The sequence below is a fragment of the Pantherophis guttatus genome, chromosome 17 (genome assembly GCF_059756535.1).
Source record: "Pantherophis guttatus breed Tessera chromosome 17, ASM5975653v1, whole genome shotgun sequence".
NCBI classification, from domain to species: Eukaryota; Metazoa; Chordata; class Lepidosauria; order Squamata; family Colubridae; genus Pantherophis; species Pantherophis guttatus.
The window spans coordinates 11,100,423-11,119,990 of record NC_142079.1 but is presented as its reverse complement, the minus strand read 5'-3'; the positions used below and the strand labels follow the sequence as shown (position 1 = coordinate 11,119,990).

The 19,568-nt window shown below is 41.7% G+C and overlaps 1 protein-coding gene, 1 long non-coding RNA gene and 1 other non-coding gene across 29 annotated transcripts in view; all 3 read left to right on the top strand.

Moving 5' to 3' along the window:
- The first annotated feature begins 604 nt into the window (after positions 1-604).
- On the top strand, positions 605-3,195 carry LOC132709653 (uncharacterized). Its single transcript, XR_009620632.2, has 2 exons — positions 605-709; positions 1,577-3,195. It is a non-coding gene; the product is annotated as an uncharacterized LOC132709653 (long non-coding RNA).
- LOC117676406 (small nucleolar RNA SNORA49) lies at positions 1,568-1,705 on the top strand. Its single transcript, XR_004594419.1, has one exon. It is a non-coding gene; the product is annotated as a small nucleolar RNA SNORA49 (small nucleolar RNA).
- A 2,143-nt stretch (positions 3,196-5,338) lies between the features above and the next one.
- Positions 5,339-19,568, top strand: part of EP400 (E1A binding protein p400) — a 103,960-nt gene continuing 89,730 nt past the window's right edge. For 22 of the 27 annotated variants that reach the window (XM_087880297.1, XM_087880296.1, XM_087880291.1 and 19 more), the window contains exons 1-3: positions 5,339-5,542; positions 8,526-9,865; positions 14,986-15,096. In XM_087880297.1, the coding sequence (XP_087736423.1) occupies positions 8,552-9,865; positions 14,986-15,096 (1,425 nt within the window). In that variant the 5' untranslated portion in view covers positions 5,339-5,542; positions 8,526-8,551. The remainder of the gene's footprint in view (positions 5,543-8,525; positions 9,866-14,985; positions 15,097-19,568) is intronic. The other 5 variants (XM_087880301.1, XM_087880298.1, XM_087880294.1 and 2 more) reach the window with 1 other exon arrangement.

Genomic DNA, 19,568 nt, shown 5'->3' with positions numbered 1-19,568 from the left:
CAATACATTTTTATGAGCAAAATGCATGATGGTGGAGAGCCAGATTGTTGGAAAACTGCTGGAAAATTCTTTATAATAATGATCCGGTTTAGAAAAATACTTTTATCTCTGGGGGGAGGGGGGGGATGGAATCTGCAGAGCAAAACCTACAATTTCCATGAAAGAATCCACCTTTTTTTAAAAGACAAAAAAATAGATCTGTATATCAAGCTTTATTCATTGTTATTCTCCCTGTGCCAACTTGAAAAATCAGAATTTCACATTCCTGCAGCTCTTATTTTTAAATATATGTCAATAATGAATAAATGGTGTGGGTAGGGTCTCCTGCTTAGGTAGGGGGTTGGACTAGATGACCTACAAGGTCCCTTCCAATCTGTTAATCTGAGTTGAGACTAATGTGTAAGGCTTTGCTTTTTCCCCCCCCTTTACATTATTTGGTCCCTTGCTGGCTTCCGTAGCGAGAATCGTGTTTGGCTAGTTTTCCTCTTCCGTTTACGAAGACCTCCCCATCCACTGCGCCTGCGCTGCCGGAGCTGTACGTTGGAATCGACCAATAGAATCTCTCCCCCCCCCATGAAGAGCTCGCGATGGTATGATCTGAAGAGGGGGATTCTTAAGTGGTGCCGTCCGGTGCAGAATGCACCAAACGTAGTTTTGAGCAAACTTGGAGAAATGAGGTTTGCACGGGATAAAAAAATGGATAAAACTAGTAAGTAGATAAAATTCCCTTTTTTAAAATAATAGATATATCTCTATATCTCTATATCTATAACTAGTAAGTAGATAAAATTCCCTTTTTTAAAATAATAGATATATCTCTATATCTCTATATCTATAACTAGTAAGTAGATAAAATTCACTTTTTTAAAACAACAGGGAAGGGCATTTTCCTGGCTGGTGGGAATATATATATATATAATTTTCCTGGCTGGTGGGAAATCTATCTATCTATCTATCTATCTATTTCTAAAAATACGAGTTCCAGGTATATTAGTAAATATACCTAGTTTAGGTATCTTTAGTTAAGATATATCTCTATATCTCTATCTCTCTATCTATAACTAGTAAGTAGATAAAATTCACTTTTTTAAAACAATAGGGAAGGGCATTTTCCTGGCTGGTGGGGAATTATCTATCTACCTACCTACCTATGAAATTTTCAGCCAGTGCAATGGCCGTACTGATAGTTTTTAATGAATGGGTTTGTAGGGTGTGAGTTTTATGTATTTTATAATGGTTTTTTTTTAACATGCTTGTTACTGTTTCTTGCTTGCTTTTCAATAGTTTCATGGCTCTTTGGAATTGCTTTTATCGTTTTAATTGCTTGCAAGCCTCCTAGAGTCCTCTGGAGGAGAGGCGCGGTTATATAAATATAAATTAATAAGTAAATAAATTTTAATTCCATCCTGGGTTCAACACAGGTATCTGGGTTATGCTGATTTTGAATCCAAGGGTGAGAAATTGGAATAATTTAATAAATGATAGTTTAATTCCATCATGAGCTCATTTGTTGAGAGAGAGATTTATGAATGGTGTAATGATCAGAATATTAATCGCAGCTCCTGCTTTTCCTCAGCCTTACTCCAGAGGCTCCACAACCCATGGAGTGCCTTGGCATTGCCTGAGGATACAGTGAAAATGTGCTGAACTGGATGTCCAGAAGGGTACTTCGTCCCCTTTGAGGCTTACAGTTGGAACAAACATTCCTTTTGTTACCTGTTGATTGATTGCGGAGCAGTAAATTGTCTCATACTGGGCTTGCTAAATGCAAAATTAGGAATTTCTGTTTTGGTTCTTTTTCCATTTTAGGCACTTTGATTCTAACTCCTGATGGACAGCACCGTCTGAATGCCAGTCACACCTTCTATGTAACGAGTACAATTGATCTCCAGAACAGATCCCAGCAGTATAAATAATGTATTGATCTTGAGATCTTCACAAGATGATACATACCAAGATTCTCTCCTTTGGAATATGGGCAGAATGAGTTAAGTCATTTGAATTAACTGGCTGGTAACCTCTCTAAACATTGGAAGGAATTGGCCTGTGTCAGGGGCATTGAATGGTTGGAATATGCCATTAAGAAACGTAGCTGTTTTGAAAGACTCACATAAAAAGCAATGTGGTTTTCCTAAGTCCCGTGTTTTAAAACAAAGTTAACAGTGGCGGGGGCATGCAAAATCCAAAAGCAAGCTGTATCGTGGTTTAGGATGAGATAGGATCTCAGCCTCTTGAGGTAGGGTTAGATCAGGGGTCTGCAACCTTAAACACTCAAAAGAGCCATTTGGACCCGTTTCCCACAGAAAAGAAAATATCGGAGCCACAAAACCCTTCCCATGCCTGACTATTTTTTGAGCAGCCACAAAACTAGCATATGCAGTTGAATTAAACATTCTGTTTTCTTCTGAAACTTTTCTTTTCTTGGATTTATCCATGGTTGGCCTACCGGGGGCTGAAAAGCTCAATAAATTGTGTGCCGGCAGATGTCGCACATTGGCAGTTGTGACGCATATTTTGAGTGAAGGAGCCGCAGCAGAGAGGTAAAAGAGCCACATGCGGCTCCAGAGCCGCAGGTTGCTGACCCCTGGGTTAGGTAAAATCAGTTTGTAGGTCAAATTGTTCCATTATTCCTATCTAAAAGTTTCTTTTGGTTCTTGCGTGAGATTCCTGATGGTTTCCCTGCTAAAATTCTACCTTGCTCAGGACAGAATTTTAGCAAATTCTGTCCTGAGGAAGGTAGAATTTTAGAGGACTGGAAAAGTGACTTTAGAGTATATCCAATTTAAACATAGGGGACGCAGTGGCTCAGTGGCTAAGACGCTGAGCTTGTCGATCAGAAGGTTGGCAGTTCAAATCCCTAGTGCCGCGTAATGGGCACTACTTGTCCCAGCTTCTGCCAACCTAGCAGTTCGAAAGCACGTAAAAAATGCAAGTAGAAAAATAGGGACCACCTTTGGTGAGAAAGTAACAGCGTTCCGTGCGCCTTTGGCGTTGAGTCATGCCGGCCACATGACCACGGAGACTTCTTCAGACAGCGCTGGCTCTTCGGCTTTGAAACGGAGATGAGCACTGCCCCCTAGAGTCGGGAACGACTAGCACATATGTGCGGGGGAACCCTTTATCTTTAATTTAAACACTCATCTGTCCAGATCTGTAACCTGTAACTGCAATGAAATAAACTGGATTCTAACAGGATGATAATGTTTGAACTTCTTTGAAACTTTTTTAAAAAGTTGCCAATGGCACATACTCGATAGGCTCAGGTGAGATAATGATAACGGTCTTGGTGTTATTGTTTAAAGAGCCTCTGGGTTGAAAGGATTAGCGGGTGACATCACCTTTGCCCAGGGATGGCCTGAGGGGAGGGAGGGCTCATGTCCCTGCAAGGAGCTGGAGTGAAAGGAGCTCACCCCGACACGCAGCAGCTCTCAGGTTTCGAACCCAGCCTTCTAACCACACGAGCCATCACGCTCCAGTCTATAATGGTAAGAAAGGTGGAAAGAGAAGGAGGTTATGATCCACAGCAAGAGGGAAAGACTTAAGTTACTGGAGTGATGGGGAAGGACTAAAGGACCAAGTCAGAGATAAATTATCTGGGAGAAAGACTTAGAATAACTTTGTCACTTTAAATATACATTAATCGACATACATTAAAATGAAATTTCATTGCATTCAATTCTCACAAGGTAACCATTCTGCATATATCCACATAAACACATATGACACAGAGGAACAACATAGTCTAATTCGGATGTATGCATGTACATGGCGAGAAAAACGAATCTTGCGAGTTTACCAGACGGATGGCGTAGGGAACAAAGCTGTTACAGAATCTATTAGTCCTGCTGGATGATGGATGGATGGATGGATAGAGATAGAATGATAAAATGATAGATTAAGAGAGGGAAAGGGAATGATGGATGGAGGGTGGATAGATAGATGATAGATATAGCTAGAGTGATAGAATGATAGATTAGAGAGAGGGAAAGGGAAAGATGGAGGATGGATAGAAGATAGATTTTGAATAATTCACTTTAAATGTACACTAATCAGCATAGATGATAGATATGGATAGATATAGCTAGAGTGATAGAATGATAGAGGGAAAGGGAATGGATGGATGGAGGGTGGATAGATGATAGATATGGATAGATAGATATAGCTAGAGTGATAGAATGATAGAGGAAAAGGGAAAAATGGATGGATAGAAGATAGATTTTATAACTTTGTCACTTTAAATGTACACTAATCGGCATACATTAAAATGAAATTTCATTGCATTCAACTCTCACAAGGTAACCATTATGCATATATCCACATACACATATATATATGACACAGGAACAACATCGTCTATTTCGGATGTATACATGTATATGGAAAGAAAAACGAATCTTGCGAGTTTACCAGACGGATGGCTTAGGTAACAAAGCCGTTACAGAATCTGGTAGTCCTGCTAGAGATACTTTGAAATCTCCTCCCAGAAGGGAGCAACAGAAACAGACCATAAAGTGGGTGTGTGGGGTCTCTTAACAATGCTTTGAGCTCTAAAGTCATAGCGCTTATAAGCAGTATCCTGAATAACGGGAAGCGAGCTTCCTGTAATCTTGGCTATCCTTACTACTCTCTATGGAAAATCTTATGTGGTCACTAGGAAATGAAAATAGGAATTGATGGCACACAATAAATCCAAGTCCAGAGTTGCAGTGTACATTCATCTGTTTTTCAGATTTGGTTTTTCCTGGTTTGAGTCCCAATTTCTGCAAATAATAAAGAATATCCCACTTTGCAAAGTGGGATGGGCAGCATAAAAACTTAACAAATATTGCAAAATCCAATCTGGGTCAATCCCCCCCAAAACCAGAGATTTAGTCTTCCTAAATATTAAATTTAGTCTTAATATTGTCCATTATAGTCAGGGCAGGCAGCTTTCCAGGTGGAATTAGAAAAATGTTCATTTTTTTTCTATTGCATGCTTTTGCAAGTGGAACCTTACTGAATGCATAAAAGAATGCAGGAATAGGAGCATCAATAGAATGCATATCTCCTTATGAGAATACTAAAACTCAATTTGTTTTAGAAAAGCCAACTCAAAAAAATACAGGACTTAATTGCTTTTAATTAAGCAATGCTTGTCTATTGCGCATGCGGAGAACGGACTTCTTTGCCCTGCTTCCTTCCCGTTTCGTCTCTTAAACCAGGCGGGGTCTCCTCCCGCATGCGCACTAATTTCTTCCCAGATTGCAAGGAAGGAAAAAAAAAAACACGTCGTTTTCCTAAGGCTTTTTTTTTTTTTGGTTTTTTTGTCCCTTGCCGGCGCTGGTCCGCCGGCGCATGCGCCCTTTTTTGTTTTCTTCCTCAGGCTCCTCCCCTTCCTCAGGCTCCTCCCCACGCCTCCAATCCGTTTCCTGTCAGGAGCGGATGGCCGAGGCTGGGCCCCGGCTCGGAGCGGGCCGTCTTCGCTGAGCATCGGCGGACGCTTCTCTCGCGCGCTCCGGCTTCCTGAGAGCCGACGCGGGAGGCGTAAAAACAAAAAAAAAAGGTAACCAGCCGGGCCGCGACGCCGCGGTTGGGAGGGCAAGGCGGCTTTAGGCCGCACGAAAAGGAACGTTACGGTCCCCGCTCTTTTAACCCCCCCTCCCCTTCCCCGCATCCATCCCAGGCGTCGCGCGCGCGCCTGCTGAGGGAGAAATAACGGGAAGCGGCAAAGGCCATAAAGGTGACGTTGCGGGAAAGGCGAACGCGGTTTTTTTCTTCTTCTTTTCTTTCTGGCTATGGAACGTTTGCTAGACTCGGCTAGGTGGCTCATTGGCTAAGGCGCTGAGCTTGTCGATCGGAAAGGTCGGCAGTTCGGCGGTTCGAGTCCCTAGTATTAGGTCTCCTGCGTGAGCAGGGGGTTGGACTAGATGACCTCCAAGATCCCTTCCCAACTCTGTTTATACTCTGTTACCTGCTGCCTTCCTGGGTTGTTTGCTCTCCCTCTGCATCCTCTATTCTATTCTTTATTTATTGATTATCCCTTAGGGCATATCAAAGTGCAGAGCTCCAGAAACAATTATTACAAATATTTAGTAGAAACAATTTAAATCCTCTCTTTTAAGTGAGGGTGAATGGCCACGATTAACGGTCCCCTCTGGTCCCAACAGGCTGCTTGAGGTCCCTTAAAAAGGATATAGATACGATGCCCTGGATAATTGGATCAGTCAATGGGACGGTATCAAAGCTGAGCATTCAGATGCAAGGAAATAGAATTAAAATGAAATAAGATACAGTGAAGTGGGTGGGAGGTGGGGGAAGGAGATGAAGCAGTGAAGATAAAATAGGATATAAAAGGTAGCAGGTAAAATAAAGGGGAGGTTAAAAAAAAGTGAGATCAAATAGTATAAAGGGAAGGGATGGAATGAGAAGGGATGGAAAGAGGAGAAGAAGACTTCATTAAGTCAATGGACCGTATCAAAGATGAGATCAGGCACAGTGAAATAGAATTAAAATGAGATAAGGTAGAGTGAAGGAGGAGATGAAACAGCCTTACAGTGAGATAAAATAGGATATAAAAGGTAGCAGGTAAGATAAAGGGGAGGTAAAAAAAAAGTGAGATTAAATAGTATAAAGGGAAGGAGGAGAAAAGGGAAGGATGGAAAAGAGGAGAAGAAGACTTCATTAAGTCAATGGACCATATCAAAGATGAGCATCAGCCGCAGTGAAATAGAATTAAAATGAGATAAAGTAGAGTGAAGGAGATGAGACAGCCGAGGTGAGATAAAATAGGATAAAAGGTAGCAGGGAAGGTTTAAAAAAAGTGAGCTCAAATAGTATTAAAAGGAAGAACTTTATTTTAAGTTGATGGACCATATCAAAGAAGAGCATCAGCCACAGGAAAATAGAGTAGAATAGGACTCCGTCAGGTTCTGAAGAACCGGTAGCGGAAATTTTGAGTAGTTCGGAGAACCGGCAAATACCACCTCTGGCTGGGCCCAGAGTGGGTGGGAATGGGGATTTTGCAGTATCCTTCCCCTGGAGTGGGGAGGGAATGGAGATTTTGCAATATCCTTCCCCTGCCACGCCCACCAAGCCACACCCACAGAACTGGTAGTAAAAAATTTTGGATTTCACCACTGGACTCCGTGAAGGAAGATAAAACAGCCTACAGTGAGATAAAATAGGATAAAATGTAGTAGGTAAAGATAAAGTGAAGGTAAGATCAAATAGTGTAAAGTGAAGGAGGAGGGATGGAAAGAGAAGGATGGAAGGGGGAGAAGAAGACTTTATTAAGTCAGTGGACCATAGACTGTATCCAACTAATAGAAAAGTGCAAATAGGTAAAAAGATTGAAAACAACCACTCTGGAAGGTTGTTTTAATAAAATATTTCTATTTATTTGATTGGGAAGAAAGGTTTTCAGTTAGGAAGATGGGTGCTACCGAATTAGGTTTAATTTCTTGGACAAATGCTCATCAGTCCATAGTTCTTCCAAGATTTTGTCTATACTTTTTGTTATCTGCCTCAATTGTTTTCTCAATGATTATACCTGTCAAATATTCTTAAAATCCAAAAGCTATTCATGAAGGCAGTTCCCTTTCTTTTCCTCTCTTAATCTCTGTTTGTGAATAGAATAGAATTCGGAATAGAATAGAATAGAATAGAATAGAATAGAATAGAATAGAATAGAATAGAATAGAATAGAATAGAATAGAATAGAATAGAATAGAATAGAATAGAATAGAATAGAATAGAATAGAATATTTTGGACATGTGATGTTACACCTAGAAAAATACGGCATCCTTCACTTAATCCTCCAAGGAAAGATTGATGGCAAACGAGGTCCAGGCAAAAGAAGAACATCATGGCTTCAAAATCTAAGGGACCAGTTTGGACAAAACTCAGCAGCACTTTTTTTGTGGGGCTGTTGATAAAAATAGGATCTCCAACATGATCGCCAACGTCCGATGACGGATATGGTACAAGAAGTAGTATGCTGATTAGTGTACATTTAAAGTGACAATAAAGTTCTATTCCATTCCATTCCAGTCTACTTTGCTCATTCTGTTCTGTTCTGTTCTGTTCTGTTCTGTTCTGTTCTATTCCATTCTATTCTAATCAGCGTACATTAAAATAAAATTTCATTGTGTTCAGCTCTCAAAGGATAACCATTATGCATACACACACACACACACACACACACGATACAGAGAAACATCACTGTCCAGTTCGAATGTATACATATACATGATGGAAAAAAAAAGAATCTTGCGAGAACAAAGCGGTTCCAGAATCTGGAAGTCCTGCTAGAAATACTTTGAAATCTCCCCCCAGAGGGGAGCAACAGAAACTGACCTTAAAGTCAGTGTGTGGGGTCTCTAACAATGCTTCGAGCTCTGAGCACATATAAACAGTATCCTGAATAACGGGAACCGAGATTATAAACTTCCATGTGCAATTGTAGAAAGCGATAGTCAATTGCCCTAACAAGGAATTTGGTTTATGTTTCCCCTAATGGAACTTTTGTCTCCCCATCTTCTTTTAGAATCCGAGGCCGCTGTTGGCGCGATAATGCACCATGGGACCGGTTCACAGAATGCACAGCGCCAGCTCCAGAGGTCTCGATCCTTCACCGGCAGCGAGAGCGAAGATCAGCAGGCCAACTTGCCACAGTCCCCGGCTCCTTCCTTCGCTCCTTCGGCCAGCCCTTCTGCCCCTCAGTCTCCCAGCTACCAAATCCAGCAGTTTATCATGAGCCGAAGCCCAGTAGCGGGACAGAACGTCAATATCACTTTGCAGAATGTGGGACCCGTTTCTAGCACCAACCAGCAGATCACCCTGACCCCGTTGCCGATCCCCAGCCCCACTTCCCCCAGTTTTCAGTTCAGCCCTCAACAAAGACGGTTCGAGCATGGCTCGCCCTCCTACATCCAGGTCACTTCTCCATTGCCCCCTCAGGTTCAGTCGCAGAGCCCCACCCAGCCCAGCCCGGTGTCCGTTCAGACCATTTCAAGTGTCCGAGCGGGTACCCCGGGCCCCGGCTTGGGCATGTGCAGCCAGAGCCCGACGCGTGGCTTCGTGGACGCCAGCGTGTTGGTGAGGCAGATCAGCTTGAGCCCTTCGAACGGCGGACACTTCGTGTACCAGGAAGGATCCGGCCTCACCCAGATCGCTCAAAGTGCCACGGCTCAGGTTCAGCTTTCGTCCTCCGGCGCCTCGTCGACCGTCCGGGAACGCAGGCTGTCCCAGCCCCATTCTCAAACCGGAGGGACCATCCACCATCTCGGACCTCAGAGCCCCGTGGCGAGCGGAGGAAATATCCAAGGTTTACCTAACCCTGGTCACATTACCACCAGCAACCTGCCGCCACAGATCAGCAACATTATCCAAGGGATGCAGCAGCAGCAGCAGCAACAACAGCAAGGACAGGCCTCGAACAGACCTTTGGGCTTCGACAGGACTTCCGCTGGATTAATTGCCGGGGTCGGAGGCCCCACTTTCGGCATCACGTCCCCACCGCCTCCCACCAGCCCTTCCCGGGCCAGCATCCCTCAAGGACTAACGGGCCACCCGCTGGCCCCCTCGCTCTGTGCGGTGGTGAAAAAAGCCAAAAAAGTGGAGGAAATCCCCCCGGCCACTCCAGAAGCGGCTCAGATGAGGAAGCAGTGCCTGGAGCATCACTTCAAGCAGATGGAGACCCTGAAGGATGCTTTCAAAGAGTACTTGGTCGAGCTGTTTTTCTTGCAACACCTGCAAGGGAACATGATGGACTTCTTGGCCTTTAAGAAGAAGCATTGCCTGCCGTTGCAGGCCTACCTCCGGCAGAACGACTTGGATCTGGAGGAAGAGGAGGAGGAAGAGCAATCCGAGGTTATCAACGATGAGGTAGGAGCTCTCTTTTTCCGCCTTGATTAAAAACCGTTCGTGTTTCAAAGGCGGCGGCGCTGCCTGCCTAACCGAGGTTGAATTGGGATTTTGTCAGGGACAAACATTTTAGGAGGACTAGATTGTGCGGCTGGTCCCAGCAGTGAATGCATCAAGTCTGCAACATGCTGCGTTAAGCGCTCGTGTTGACACAAATGAGGGACGCAAGGTGTTCGTTTTGGATTGGGGTAAATGCGCAGAAGCGTCTTTCCGTTCATCTTTGAAGGGTCATTGTTAAAATGGGGAAGAGGAAGCTCCAAGGAGATGGGAAAAGCTTCTGTGTATGAGTGGCGCTCCTTTCTTCATATAAATCAAATAAATCGCAGACCGCAAACGAGATTGACGAAATCGTCCTTTGCAGGAGTTTAGAATTGAGCTTGAAATCGTTTTAAGTCTTGGGTTCCTGCTTCACTTCGTCACCTCGCTTTGCGATCTGGGAATTTCCTTCTAGCTGTCCCTCAACAAGTATTATCGGAAAAGACTGTTTTTTAATAAGGGATCAGTTGTTTAAGGGACGCGGTGGCTCAGTAGCTTAAGACGCTGAGCTTGCCGATCGAAAGGTCGGCAGTTCAGCGGTTCGAATCCCTAGTGCCGCGTAACGGGGTGAGCTCCCGTGACTTGTCCCAGCTTCCGCCAACCTAGCAGTTCAAAAGCACCTAAAAAATGCAAGTAGAAAAATAGGGACCACCTTTGGTGGGAAGGGAACAGCGTTCTGTGCGCCTTTGGCGTTGAGTCGTGCCGGCCACACGACCACGGAGACGTCTTCGGACAGCGCTGGCTCTTTGGCTTTGAAACGGAGATGAGCGCCGCCCCCTAGAGTCGGGAACGACTAGCACATATGTGCGAAGGGAACCTTTACTTTTACCTTACAGTTGTGGGCTGTTTATTTATACTTATATTCTCAAGTATAGAGAAAAAGGTGCAGGAATTTTGTCCAGTTCTGTGGCTTTTTTTTTTTTTTACACTTTTGCTGACCAAAAATATATATATATTAAATATCACTGACAGAACCTAGATGTAATTTTTGGATCCTGATTCATGTCCCTTTATTATATTGTTTTAAAAGTTGCAAATTGGTTTCCCCCAATCCGGTATTTTCTTCGATCATCTTACTGAAAATGTCCATTATCTCCAGCTTTTTTTTTTTCCTGAAAATAAAACAAGTTCTAATTTAATTCTTTCCATACCCTTATTGAATTTAGTGAGATTTGTTGTAGGTAATTGTATACAGAATTGCAATCAAAAGTAGTTACAATTGAGAATTGCAACAAGTTAAAACATGTTGTCAACATTTTATAAACGGGTGTTTGTTTATCTACTCTTATTTATTTGTAAAACTGCATAAACTTTGCCAATCTTTTATTCTGAACTCTGAGTACTCTTTATACAATTCCACAGCTTTATTGAGAGAGAAAAGAAAAGAAAATCTTTGATTTGAATTTTACTAATAGTTGATGTTCTACAATTCCAGTTTGGATTGTCATCCGTTTAATAGAAAGTTGTTTTCTGGTTATTATTTTTTTTTTTGAGCTTCGTAAATTGGCTCAATTGCTGTTTAACTTTATTAAAAATATAGAATATATGGGTTTGGACTTGCAGGTACCATTTCCTCAGAGAGGTTTAAATTATGGCCGATTTGGTTTTAATAAAAAGTAGCGAGTATAATAGTAGCGTTAGTAAATTAATAGAATGTTTGCCTTCATCACAGCGATTGATGTGTTCCTAAAAAACTAGGGATATTGAATGGAGAGCAGGCTTTTGAATTAGATGGATTGTTCATTACACCTAATAAATATTCAGAAGGTAATAAATGCTGCGCCTCCATCACACAGGAAATTAATTATTTTGTACTGCTAAATTAATCCTCAAAAAGCCAGGAGAAGTTATCACATCAATGTAATGCGCCTTTGTTTGATTTTTAAACTTTTAATATTTAGGCAAAGGCTCCATGTTTTAAAAGCAGGTATTATTGAGAAAGTCCTGTTAAAATCTGTTCACCTGAGAAAGATGAGGTGCAGCAAAAAAAAAAAAAAAATCTCATAGCTTTTCTGGACAAAATTAATGAGGCTGTTTTCTGTTCATTGTGAGAATTTAAAAGGTGAGCTTTTGACTGTCTCTCTCCTCCAAGTCATGGGCCATTAAATTTATACAATTGTTGGATTTTTATGACACACATAGGCGTTTGCTTCCCATTTTTAATCCGCCAGTAATCTTTATTTGATGTAGTTGTTACTTAATCGGACTGGGCAAATGGTTTTGGTCTCTAGGCTCCTCGCTGAGCTATCCAGCTGAATGTTTTTTACAGGTTCATGGTCATTTTGGAAAATCTGATTGTAGTGTCAGTAAGGGGGAGTCAAAAATGGTCTAAACGGATTTAGGAAAGATAGAAGAGAATATTTGCTGCTCAGGGTTGAACTGTGAGGTCCTTGGTGCTCTCTGAGCTCGGTTGTTTTCTTGCAGACGTTTCATTACCCAGCTAGGGAACATCATCAGGGCGAGAAGGGAGAGGCGTTCGTTCTCTTTTTATATACTAGTGGCTTGCGCTGTGAGTGCTGGGAATGTCCTTGGCGGCTCCTTGATTAGGCTGTTGTTTACCAACAATCAAGCTGTAAACAACAACCCTATCAAGGAAATATCAATATCAACCTAGACGAGAGGTCTTCAAACTTGGAAGCTTTAAGACTTGTGGACTTCAATTCAAGAGCCTTGGTGGCGCAGCGGACTAAAGTGCTCTTAAGTAGCACTTAGCTGCCAGCTGCCTGCAATTACTGCGAGTTCAAATCTCACCAGGCTCAAGGTTGACTCAGCCTTCCGTCCTTCCGAGGTAGGTAAAATGAGGACCCGGATTGTGGGGGCAATAAGCTGACTTTGTATAAATAGAACACCGCTTTGGGGGGGGGGGGCGAAAGCCCTACTAAGCAGGTATATACAAAAGTATGAAGGCTATTGCTTAACGCATTGTAAGCCACCCTGAGTCTCCGGAGAAGGGCGGCATATAAATCGAAACAATCAATCAATCAATCAATCAATAAATAATTCCCAGAATTCTCTAGCCAGAATTCTGGGAGTTGAAGTCCACAAGTCTTAAAGCTGCCACGTTTGAAGACCTCTGGTCTAGACAAAGAATCAAACTGTAAATAACTACCTTATCAAGGAGCCACCAAGGCCATTCTCACCAAGCCACTAGTATACAGGTCATCCTCAACTTACAATACTTCATTTAGTGACCACTCGACGTTACAATGGCACTGAAAAAAGTGACTTACGACTATCGATCGTGCGATCAAAATTCAGACACTCAGCAACCGGTTCGTACTTACGACCGTTGCTATGTCCCAAGGGCACATGATCCCCCCCCCCCTTTTCAACCTTCTGTCAGGCAAAGTTGATGGGGGGGGGGGGGAGCCTGATTTCATTTAACAGCCGGGTTACGAAACTTGCTGGCCACAGTGATTCCCTTAACAACCGTGGCAAGAAAGGTCGTAAAACGGGGTGAAGCTCACTTTGACAAACGTCCCCCTTAACAACAGAAATCTTGGCCTCCGTTGTGGCCGTAAGTGAGAAGACTAGCCGTATACAAAAGAAAGCAAATCCCCACTCGTAACTTGTAACCAGGGTGGATAAAAATCAATGATTTTTTTTAAAAAAATGAAAAAAATCAGATTTTTTTGATTTAAATCGGATTTTTTTGATTTTTATCAAATTTATTTTAATAAAAAACTTTTGGGGTAAAAATCTATCGTAAGATAGTTTTCTCTTTAAGATACATAAATAATTTAGTTTATTCAGCATGAAATGGGGCTTAGTTACGTAGCACGAGGCTGTATATTCTGCAACACTGGGACTATCGGTGCGTCAACAGCAGGTCAAAGGAGTAGCAGAGATGACAGTTGCTCTTTAAAAATTACAATTTAAATCGAGTTGATTTAAATCAAGCCTTTTTACTAGTGATTTAAATCGTGATTTAAATTGTGATTTAAATCAACTCGATTTAAATCAAATCCACCCTGCTTGTAACACTGATGATGTTACCTAGTTGGGTCGCGAAACGCCCGCAAGCTAGCCACCAAGCTCAGAGAACGCCACACGGTTTAGGAAAACCTTTCGCAAAACCACGGAGCACCCAACTTGTCCGATCAGCAAATGATAGCGTGCGACACGTCGACACCTAAGGTATTCCCGTGTCTCTTCCTTCGCTTTGTATATTGTACTGTCCTCCTCCTTCTTCTTCGCCACCTTCTGCTAAGCTAAAGCAACGCACCTCATCGCTCGCCTAGGTGACGGTTGGGGTGGTGGGGAACAGTGGGGGGTGTTACACACTCATTGCTTAATACGTGTCTGGGGGCTTTTCTGAGTGTCAACTGTCTGTCACGCTAATGTTGTCGTTTGTTAGAAAGCCAAGATCTCAAAAAGACTTTAACCCACGCTAATGTCTCACATGCAATTTCAATTTAGACTTTTTTGCATGGCCAGAGGGAGGGAAAGAAAAAGAAAATTCGCTGCTAGTTTGTCCCTCGCTCTGTTTTGATAGATAACCAAAAAACAAACAAACAAACCCCCACAACAAAACTTTGCCTTTCTTCACAAAAAACAAACAAACAAACAAAGAGCCTTGGTAGTACAGTGGTCTAAAGCACCCTGTTATTAAGACCAGCTGCCTGCAATTACTGCAGGGTTCGAATCTCGCCAAGGCTCAAGGTTGACTCAGCCTTCCATCCTTTCTAAGGTAGGTAAATTGAGGACCCAGTTTGTGGGGGCAATAAGCTGACTTTGTATAAAATATACAAAAGGATGAAGGCTATTGCTTAACGCGCTGTAAGCCGCCCTGAGTCTCCGGAGAAGGGCGGCATATAAATCAAATTAAAAAAAAAACAAAAAACTCTTTTAAACAAAAATAATGAAGAGTTAAATGAACTTAACGCCTTTTGTCTCAATCCCATTGCTATAACGCAAAGCAGGATGCTTTGATCATATTTTTCTTTTTGGGATACAAAAAAAGAAAAAAGAGAGAGAGAGAATGAAAGAAAAAAAATGATTTCCCTTTTTGTTTCCCCTCCCCCTCCCAAAATACCTTCTCCCAGGTAAAGGTTGTGACAGGAAAGGATGGGCAGACTGGTACTCCTGTTGCTATAGCAACCCAGCTTCCTCCAAATGTTTCTGCTGCTTTTTCAACCCAGCAGCAACCGTTCCAGGTACTTTTTTTCTCAATGGATTTCAACTCTTGAGTTTCATCCCAGATGATGCTGATGCTGATAATAATAATAATAGTGATGATGATCATTATTTTTGCTCAGTCAGATTTGGTATAACTGAAAGTGAAGTCTGTATTTTTTCCCCCTCCCTCCCAACAACCCATCCCTCCTCATTTTGGAAAAATGAGCAGTAAAAACATTTGAACTTTTCAAATGCATGAGTGTCCATGGGCTACCAAGAAAGATTTTATTTTATTTTATTTTATTTAACTTGTCTCAAAGTTGCTGGCTGATTTCATTAACTTTCAGCTTTTAACGTGTTCCACTTCGGTTTGCTTGTCCTTTGGTTCCTTTGTATGTTCTACCTGGTAACTGTGGGTCTGTCTCTCTCTCTCTCTCTGTTTGTGGAATCTTTCTAAAAATTCTTTTCTGGGGGGGTGGGGGGGTTCGGCGGTGGTTCCCCAAATGCTAACCTGCAAAAACGGCGAGTTTGCAACCGCGCCTTCCTTCCTTTCTGGTTCAAATCGAGTCAGCGCACTTTGTCGAGTCCAGCGGCATGCTAATTCCTTCAGAAATGAATGCATTACAGGATTAAATGTGCTAATGAAGCAAGCATGGGCTTTGCGGCATGTGTGAATCAGTAATACCTTGATTCGGTACTAATGCCAAACCATGGTTGAGTGTTATAAAAAAACAGGAGACTTTTCAAACCTAGGACTTAGGCCAGTGACGGCAAACCTTTTTGGCACCGAGTGCCCAAAATGGAATGTGTGTACATGTGTGTGTGCCAGAGCGCTGGAAACCCAAAGATCTGGCCTGTGCATGCATGCCTGGGTTTTTTTGGCCATTTGTGGCCAGAAAAACAGCCTGAAAAATGGCCTGGGGTTTTTTTTTGGCCATTTTTTGGCAGTTTTTCGGGCCGTTTTCAGGCTGTTTTCTAGCGCTCTGGCGCCTGCGAAACCAGAAGGCGCGTGTGCCCACAGAGAGGGCTCTGTGTTTGATTAACAATGTACAGGAATATTAGAAGAGGAATAATTGTAAAGTAAAAAAGAAATTTGAAATGAAGATGTATGTAAATAGAAATCGGGTCTGCTCGAATACCATCTTAGATTGAATTTATTTATTTTATTTTATTTTATTTTATTTTATTTTATTTTATTTTATTTTATTTTATTATTTATTTATTTTATTTATTTATTTATTTAATTTATTTATTCATTCATTCATTCATTCATTCATTCATTCATTCATTCATTTATTTACTTGGTTCAATTTATATGCCGCCCTTCTCCGGAGACTCAGGGCGGCTTACAATGCGTTAAGCAATAGCCTTCATACTTTTGTATATACCTGCTTAGTAGGGCTTTCGGCCCCCCCTAAGCGGTGTTCTTTTTTATACAAAGTCAGCTTATTGCCCCCACAAACCGGGTCCTCATTTTACCTACCTCGGAAGGATGGAAGGCTGAGTCAACCTTGAGCCTGGTGAGATTTGAACTCGCAGTAATTGCAAGCAGCTGGTGTCACTTAACACCACTTTAATCTGCTGCGCCACCAAGGCTCTTTAAAATTAAAAAAGGAAACAACAAGGGAATGGGAAAGGGGGGGGAGTAGAGAGGGGAAAGTAGGGGAGTTGGGAGGTGAGAAGAGAAGAGAAGAAAAGAAAAGGAGAATGGGAAAAGGAGAGGAAGAAGGAAGGGGAAAGAAGAGCAGGAGAGAGGGTAAGAAGGGGAGGAAGAAGAGAGGAGAGGGGAAAGAGGAGAGGAAGTAGAAAAGGAAAGGAGAGGAGGAATGAGGAAAGTAAAAGAAAAGAGGAGAAAGAATGGAAGAGAAAAAGGAAAGGTGGTAATAAAACAAAGGAAGGAAATGGTAAAAGAGCAGACCCGAACAATTCATTAATTAGCTAACAGAAATTAAAGAATAAGATGAACGAACGATGGATAAGGATGGATAAAAGACTCTACATTTAAACATGTTGATGAAAAATAAAAATAAAAAAAAATTCAAAAAAAAAAAAAGAGGGCTCTGTGTGCCACCTCTGACACGCTAAATTCGCCATCACAGACTTAGGCATTTGTTCTTCCTGCGACTGAAGATGGATAGTTTTGGCGTTTAGATTTTAGGCAATGAAGCTCTCAAACCTAGTTTGCTCTGAGGCCAGAGAGATACAGGTAGTCCTCGAGTTACGACCGTTCGTTTAGCGGCCGTTTGGAGTTACAACGGCACGGGGAGGGGGGAAAGTGACACAGGATCGTTTTTCACACTTAATGAATCGTTGCGGCATCTGCAGTGTCACGTGATCAAAATTCAAACGCTTTGGCCATCGGCTCGTATTTATTGGGGTGTCCCGAGGTCACGCGATCTCCCTTTTGCGACCTTCCGACCAGCAAAGTCAATGAGGAAGCCAGATTCGCTTAACAACCCTGCGACTGAACTTAAACAAGTGCAACGATTCGCTTAACAACGGTGGCAAGGAAGGAGGTAAAATGGGGCGAAATTCACTTATTGGTCTCGCTTAGCAATGGACATTTTGGGCTGAATTGCGGCCGTAAATCGAAGACTACCTGTATTTGGCTTTTTTGAGACCACGAGTTGAGTGTACTCCCAAAAGGGCTACAGTGAGACATTTGCCTGTCCATAACCATGGGTCAGGCACAAAATGTCCATTTCTGGTCAGATGAGCCCCAAAATCCCCACCTGATATTGGTCTATCCTCCCTATAGGACCTCTGGGATCCAAAAAAATAACAATATTTTAGATAGCTAGATGTTTATATCTTAAATAGCTTAAGAGCCTGAGTGGCGCAGCAGACTAATGCTACTGTTAAAAGGTAGTATTTAGCTTCCAGCTGCCTGCAATTAAAGTAAGTTCGAATCTTGCCAGGCTCAAGGTTGACTCAGCCTTCCATCCTTTCTAAGGTGGGTAAAATGAGGACCCGGTTTGTGGGGGCAATAAGCTGACTTTGTATAAAATATACAAAAGTATGAAGGCTATTGCTTAACGCCCTGTAAGCCGCCCTGAGTCTCCGGAGAAGGGCGGCATATAAATCAAAATCAAAATAAATAAATAAATCTTATTTAATTTTTTTTTTAAAAAATATCACATGAGGCACCTAGACATTTTAAAAAGTGTTACCATAACTTGGCACCAGGTTTTTGTTTTTACCTGTTTTCTTTAATAGTTTGACTTACTTTCATTTTTTTTGTGGGGGGGTTATCTTACTTACCTTCTGTATGTTAATTTTCATTTCTGATTGGGAGCCCCTCAGAGTTTGTTATAATAGGGGCAGCTGTAGAAATGTTTTAAATCGATAAGGAATAACCAGCAGATTATTCATCAGTAAATAAGACCAGTAGAAATGTCAGGTGATATTGCCTTTCTCTGTTCTGTTAGTTTACTTAGAGTAGACCATGGCTTCTCCCATTCAGAAACAACAGAGCTCTGATTAGTGCAGAAGCCTTTAGGCAGGGAAAAGAGCCATGAGATATGCTTTCCTATTTATTTATTTGTTTGTTTGTTTGTTTATTAGTTTGTTTATTTATTTATGGAAATTTATATTGGTTTTCAATGTATCTGAAATAGGCTTACTAGAAACTCTGGAGATCAATAATCCAGTCCTGTATATATTATATATATACTGTATATTGAAATTATGCACACACACATACAGTATATATATACATATACATACATACATACATATACATATATATTTACCCTGTTTCCCCCAAAATAAGACATCCCCTGATAATAAGCCAAATTGGGCTTTTGAGTGCATTGCAATAAGGCCAAGCGCTTATTTCAGGGTTCAAAAAAATATAAGACAGGGTCTTATTTTTGGGGAAACATGGTGTGTATATATATATATATATATATATATATATATATATATATATATATATATATATATATATATATATATATATATATATATATATATATATATATACACATACACTACACACACACAAATATATACACACAAATATATATAAAACATAAATACACACACACACACACACACACACATATATAAATATATACTGTATTTTTTGGAGTATAAGACGCACCTATCTTTTTTGGTGAGGAAAAGAAGAAAGAAATCTGCCTCTGCCTCTCAGCAATTGTGCCTCGTTGCAGCAAACACCAACAGCCTGCTTTACTTTCATTTTCGTTTTCAGCATAGCTTGATTAGCACAATCAATTAGCAATTGCTGCTCCCAGCAATTTATCTCTTTGCAGCAAGCAGCAGAGCCCTGCCCAAAACAGCTGAGAGCAAATCAGCTGAGAGTCGGGCGGCGATCCAATCAACTTGTGCTAATTAGGCTGTGCTGGAGCTGAAAGGAGCTGTTTTTTCTTGCTGTTTGCTTGCAAGGAGGTAACTGCTGCGAGGCAGAGGCCAAAGAGGATGGGCAGTGGGTGGGCGGGGCTACATTTGGTGTATAAGACGCATCTAAATTTTCACCCCCTTTTAG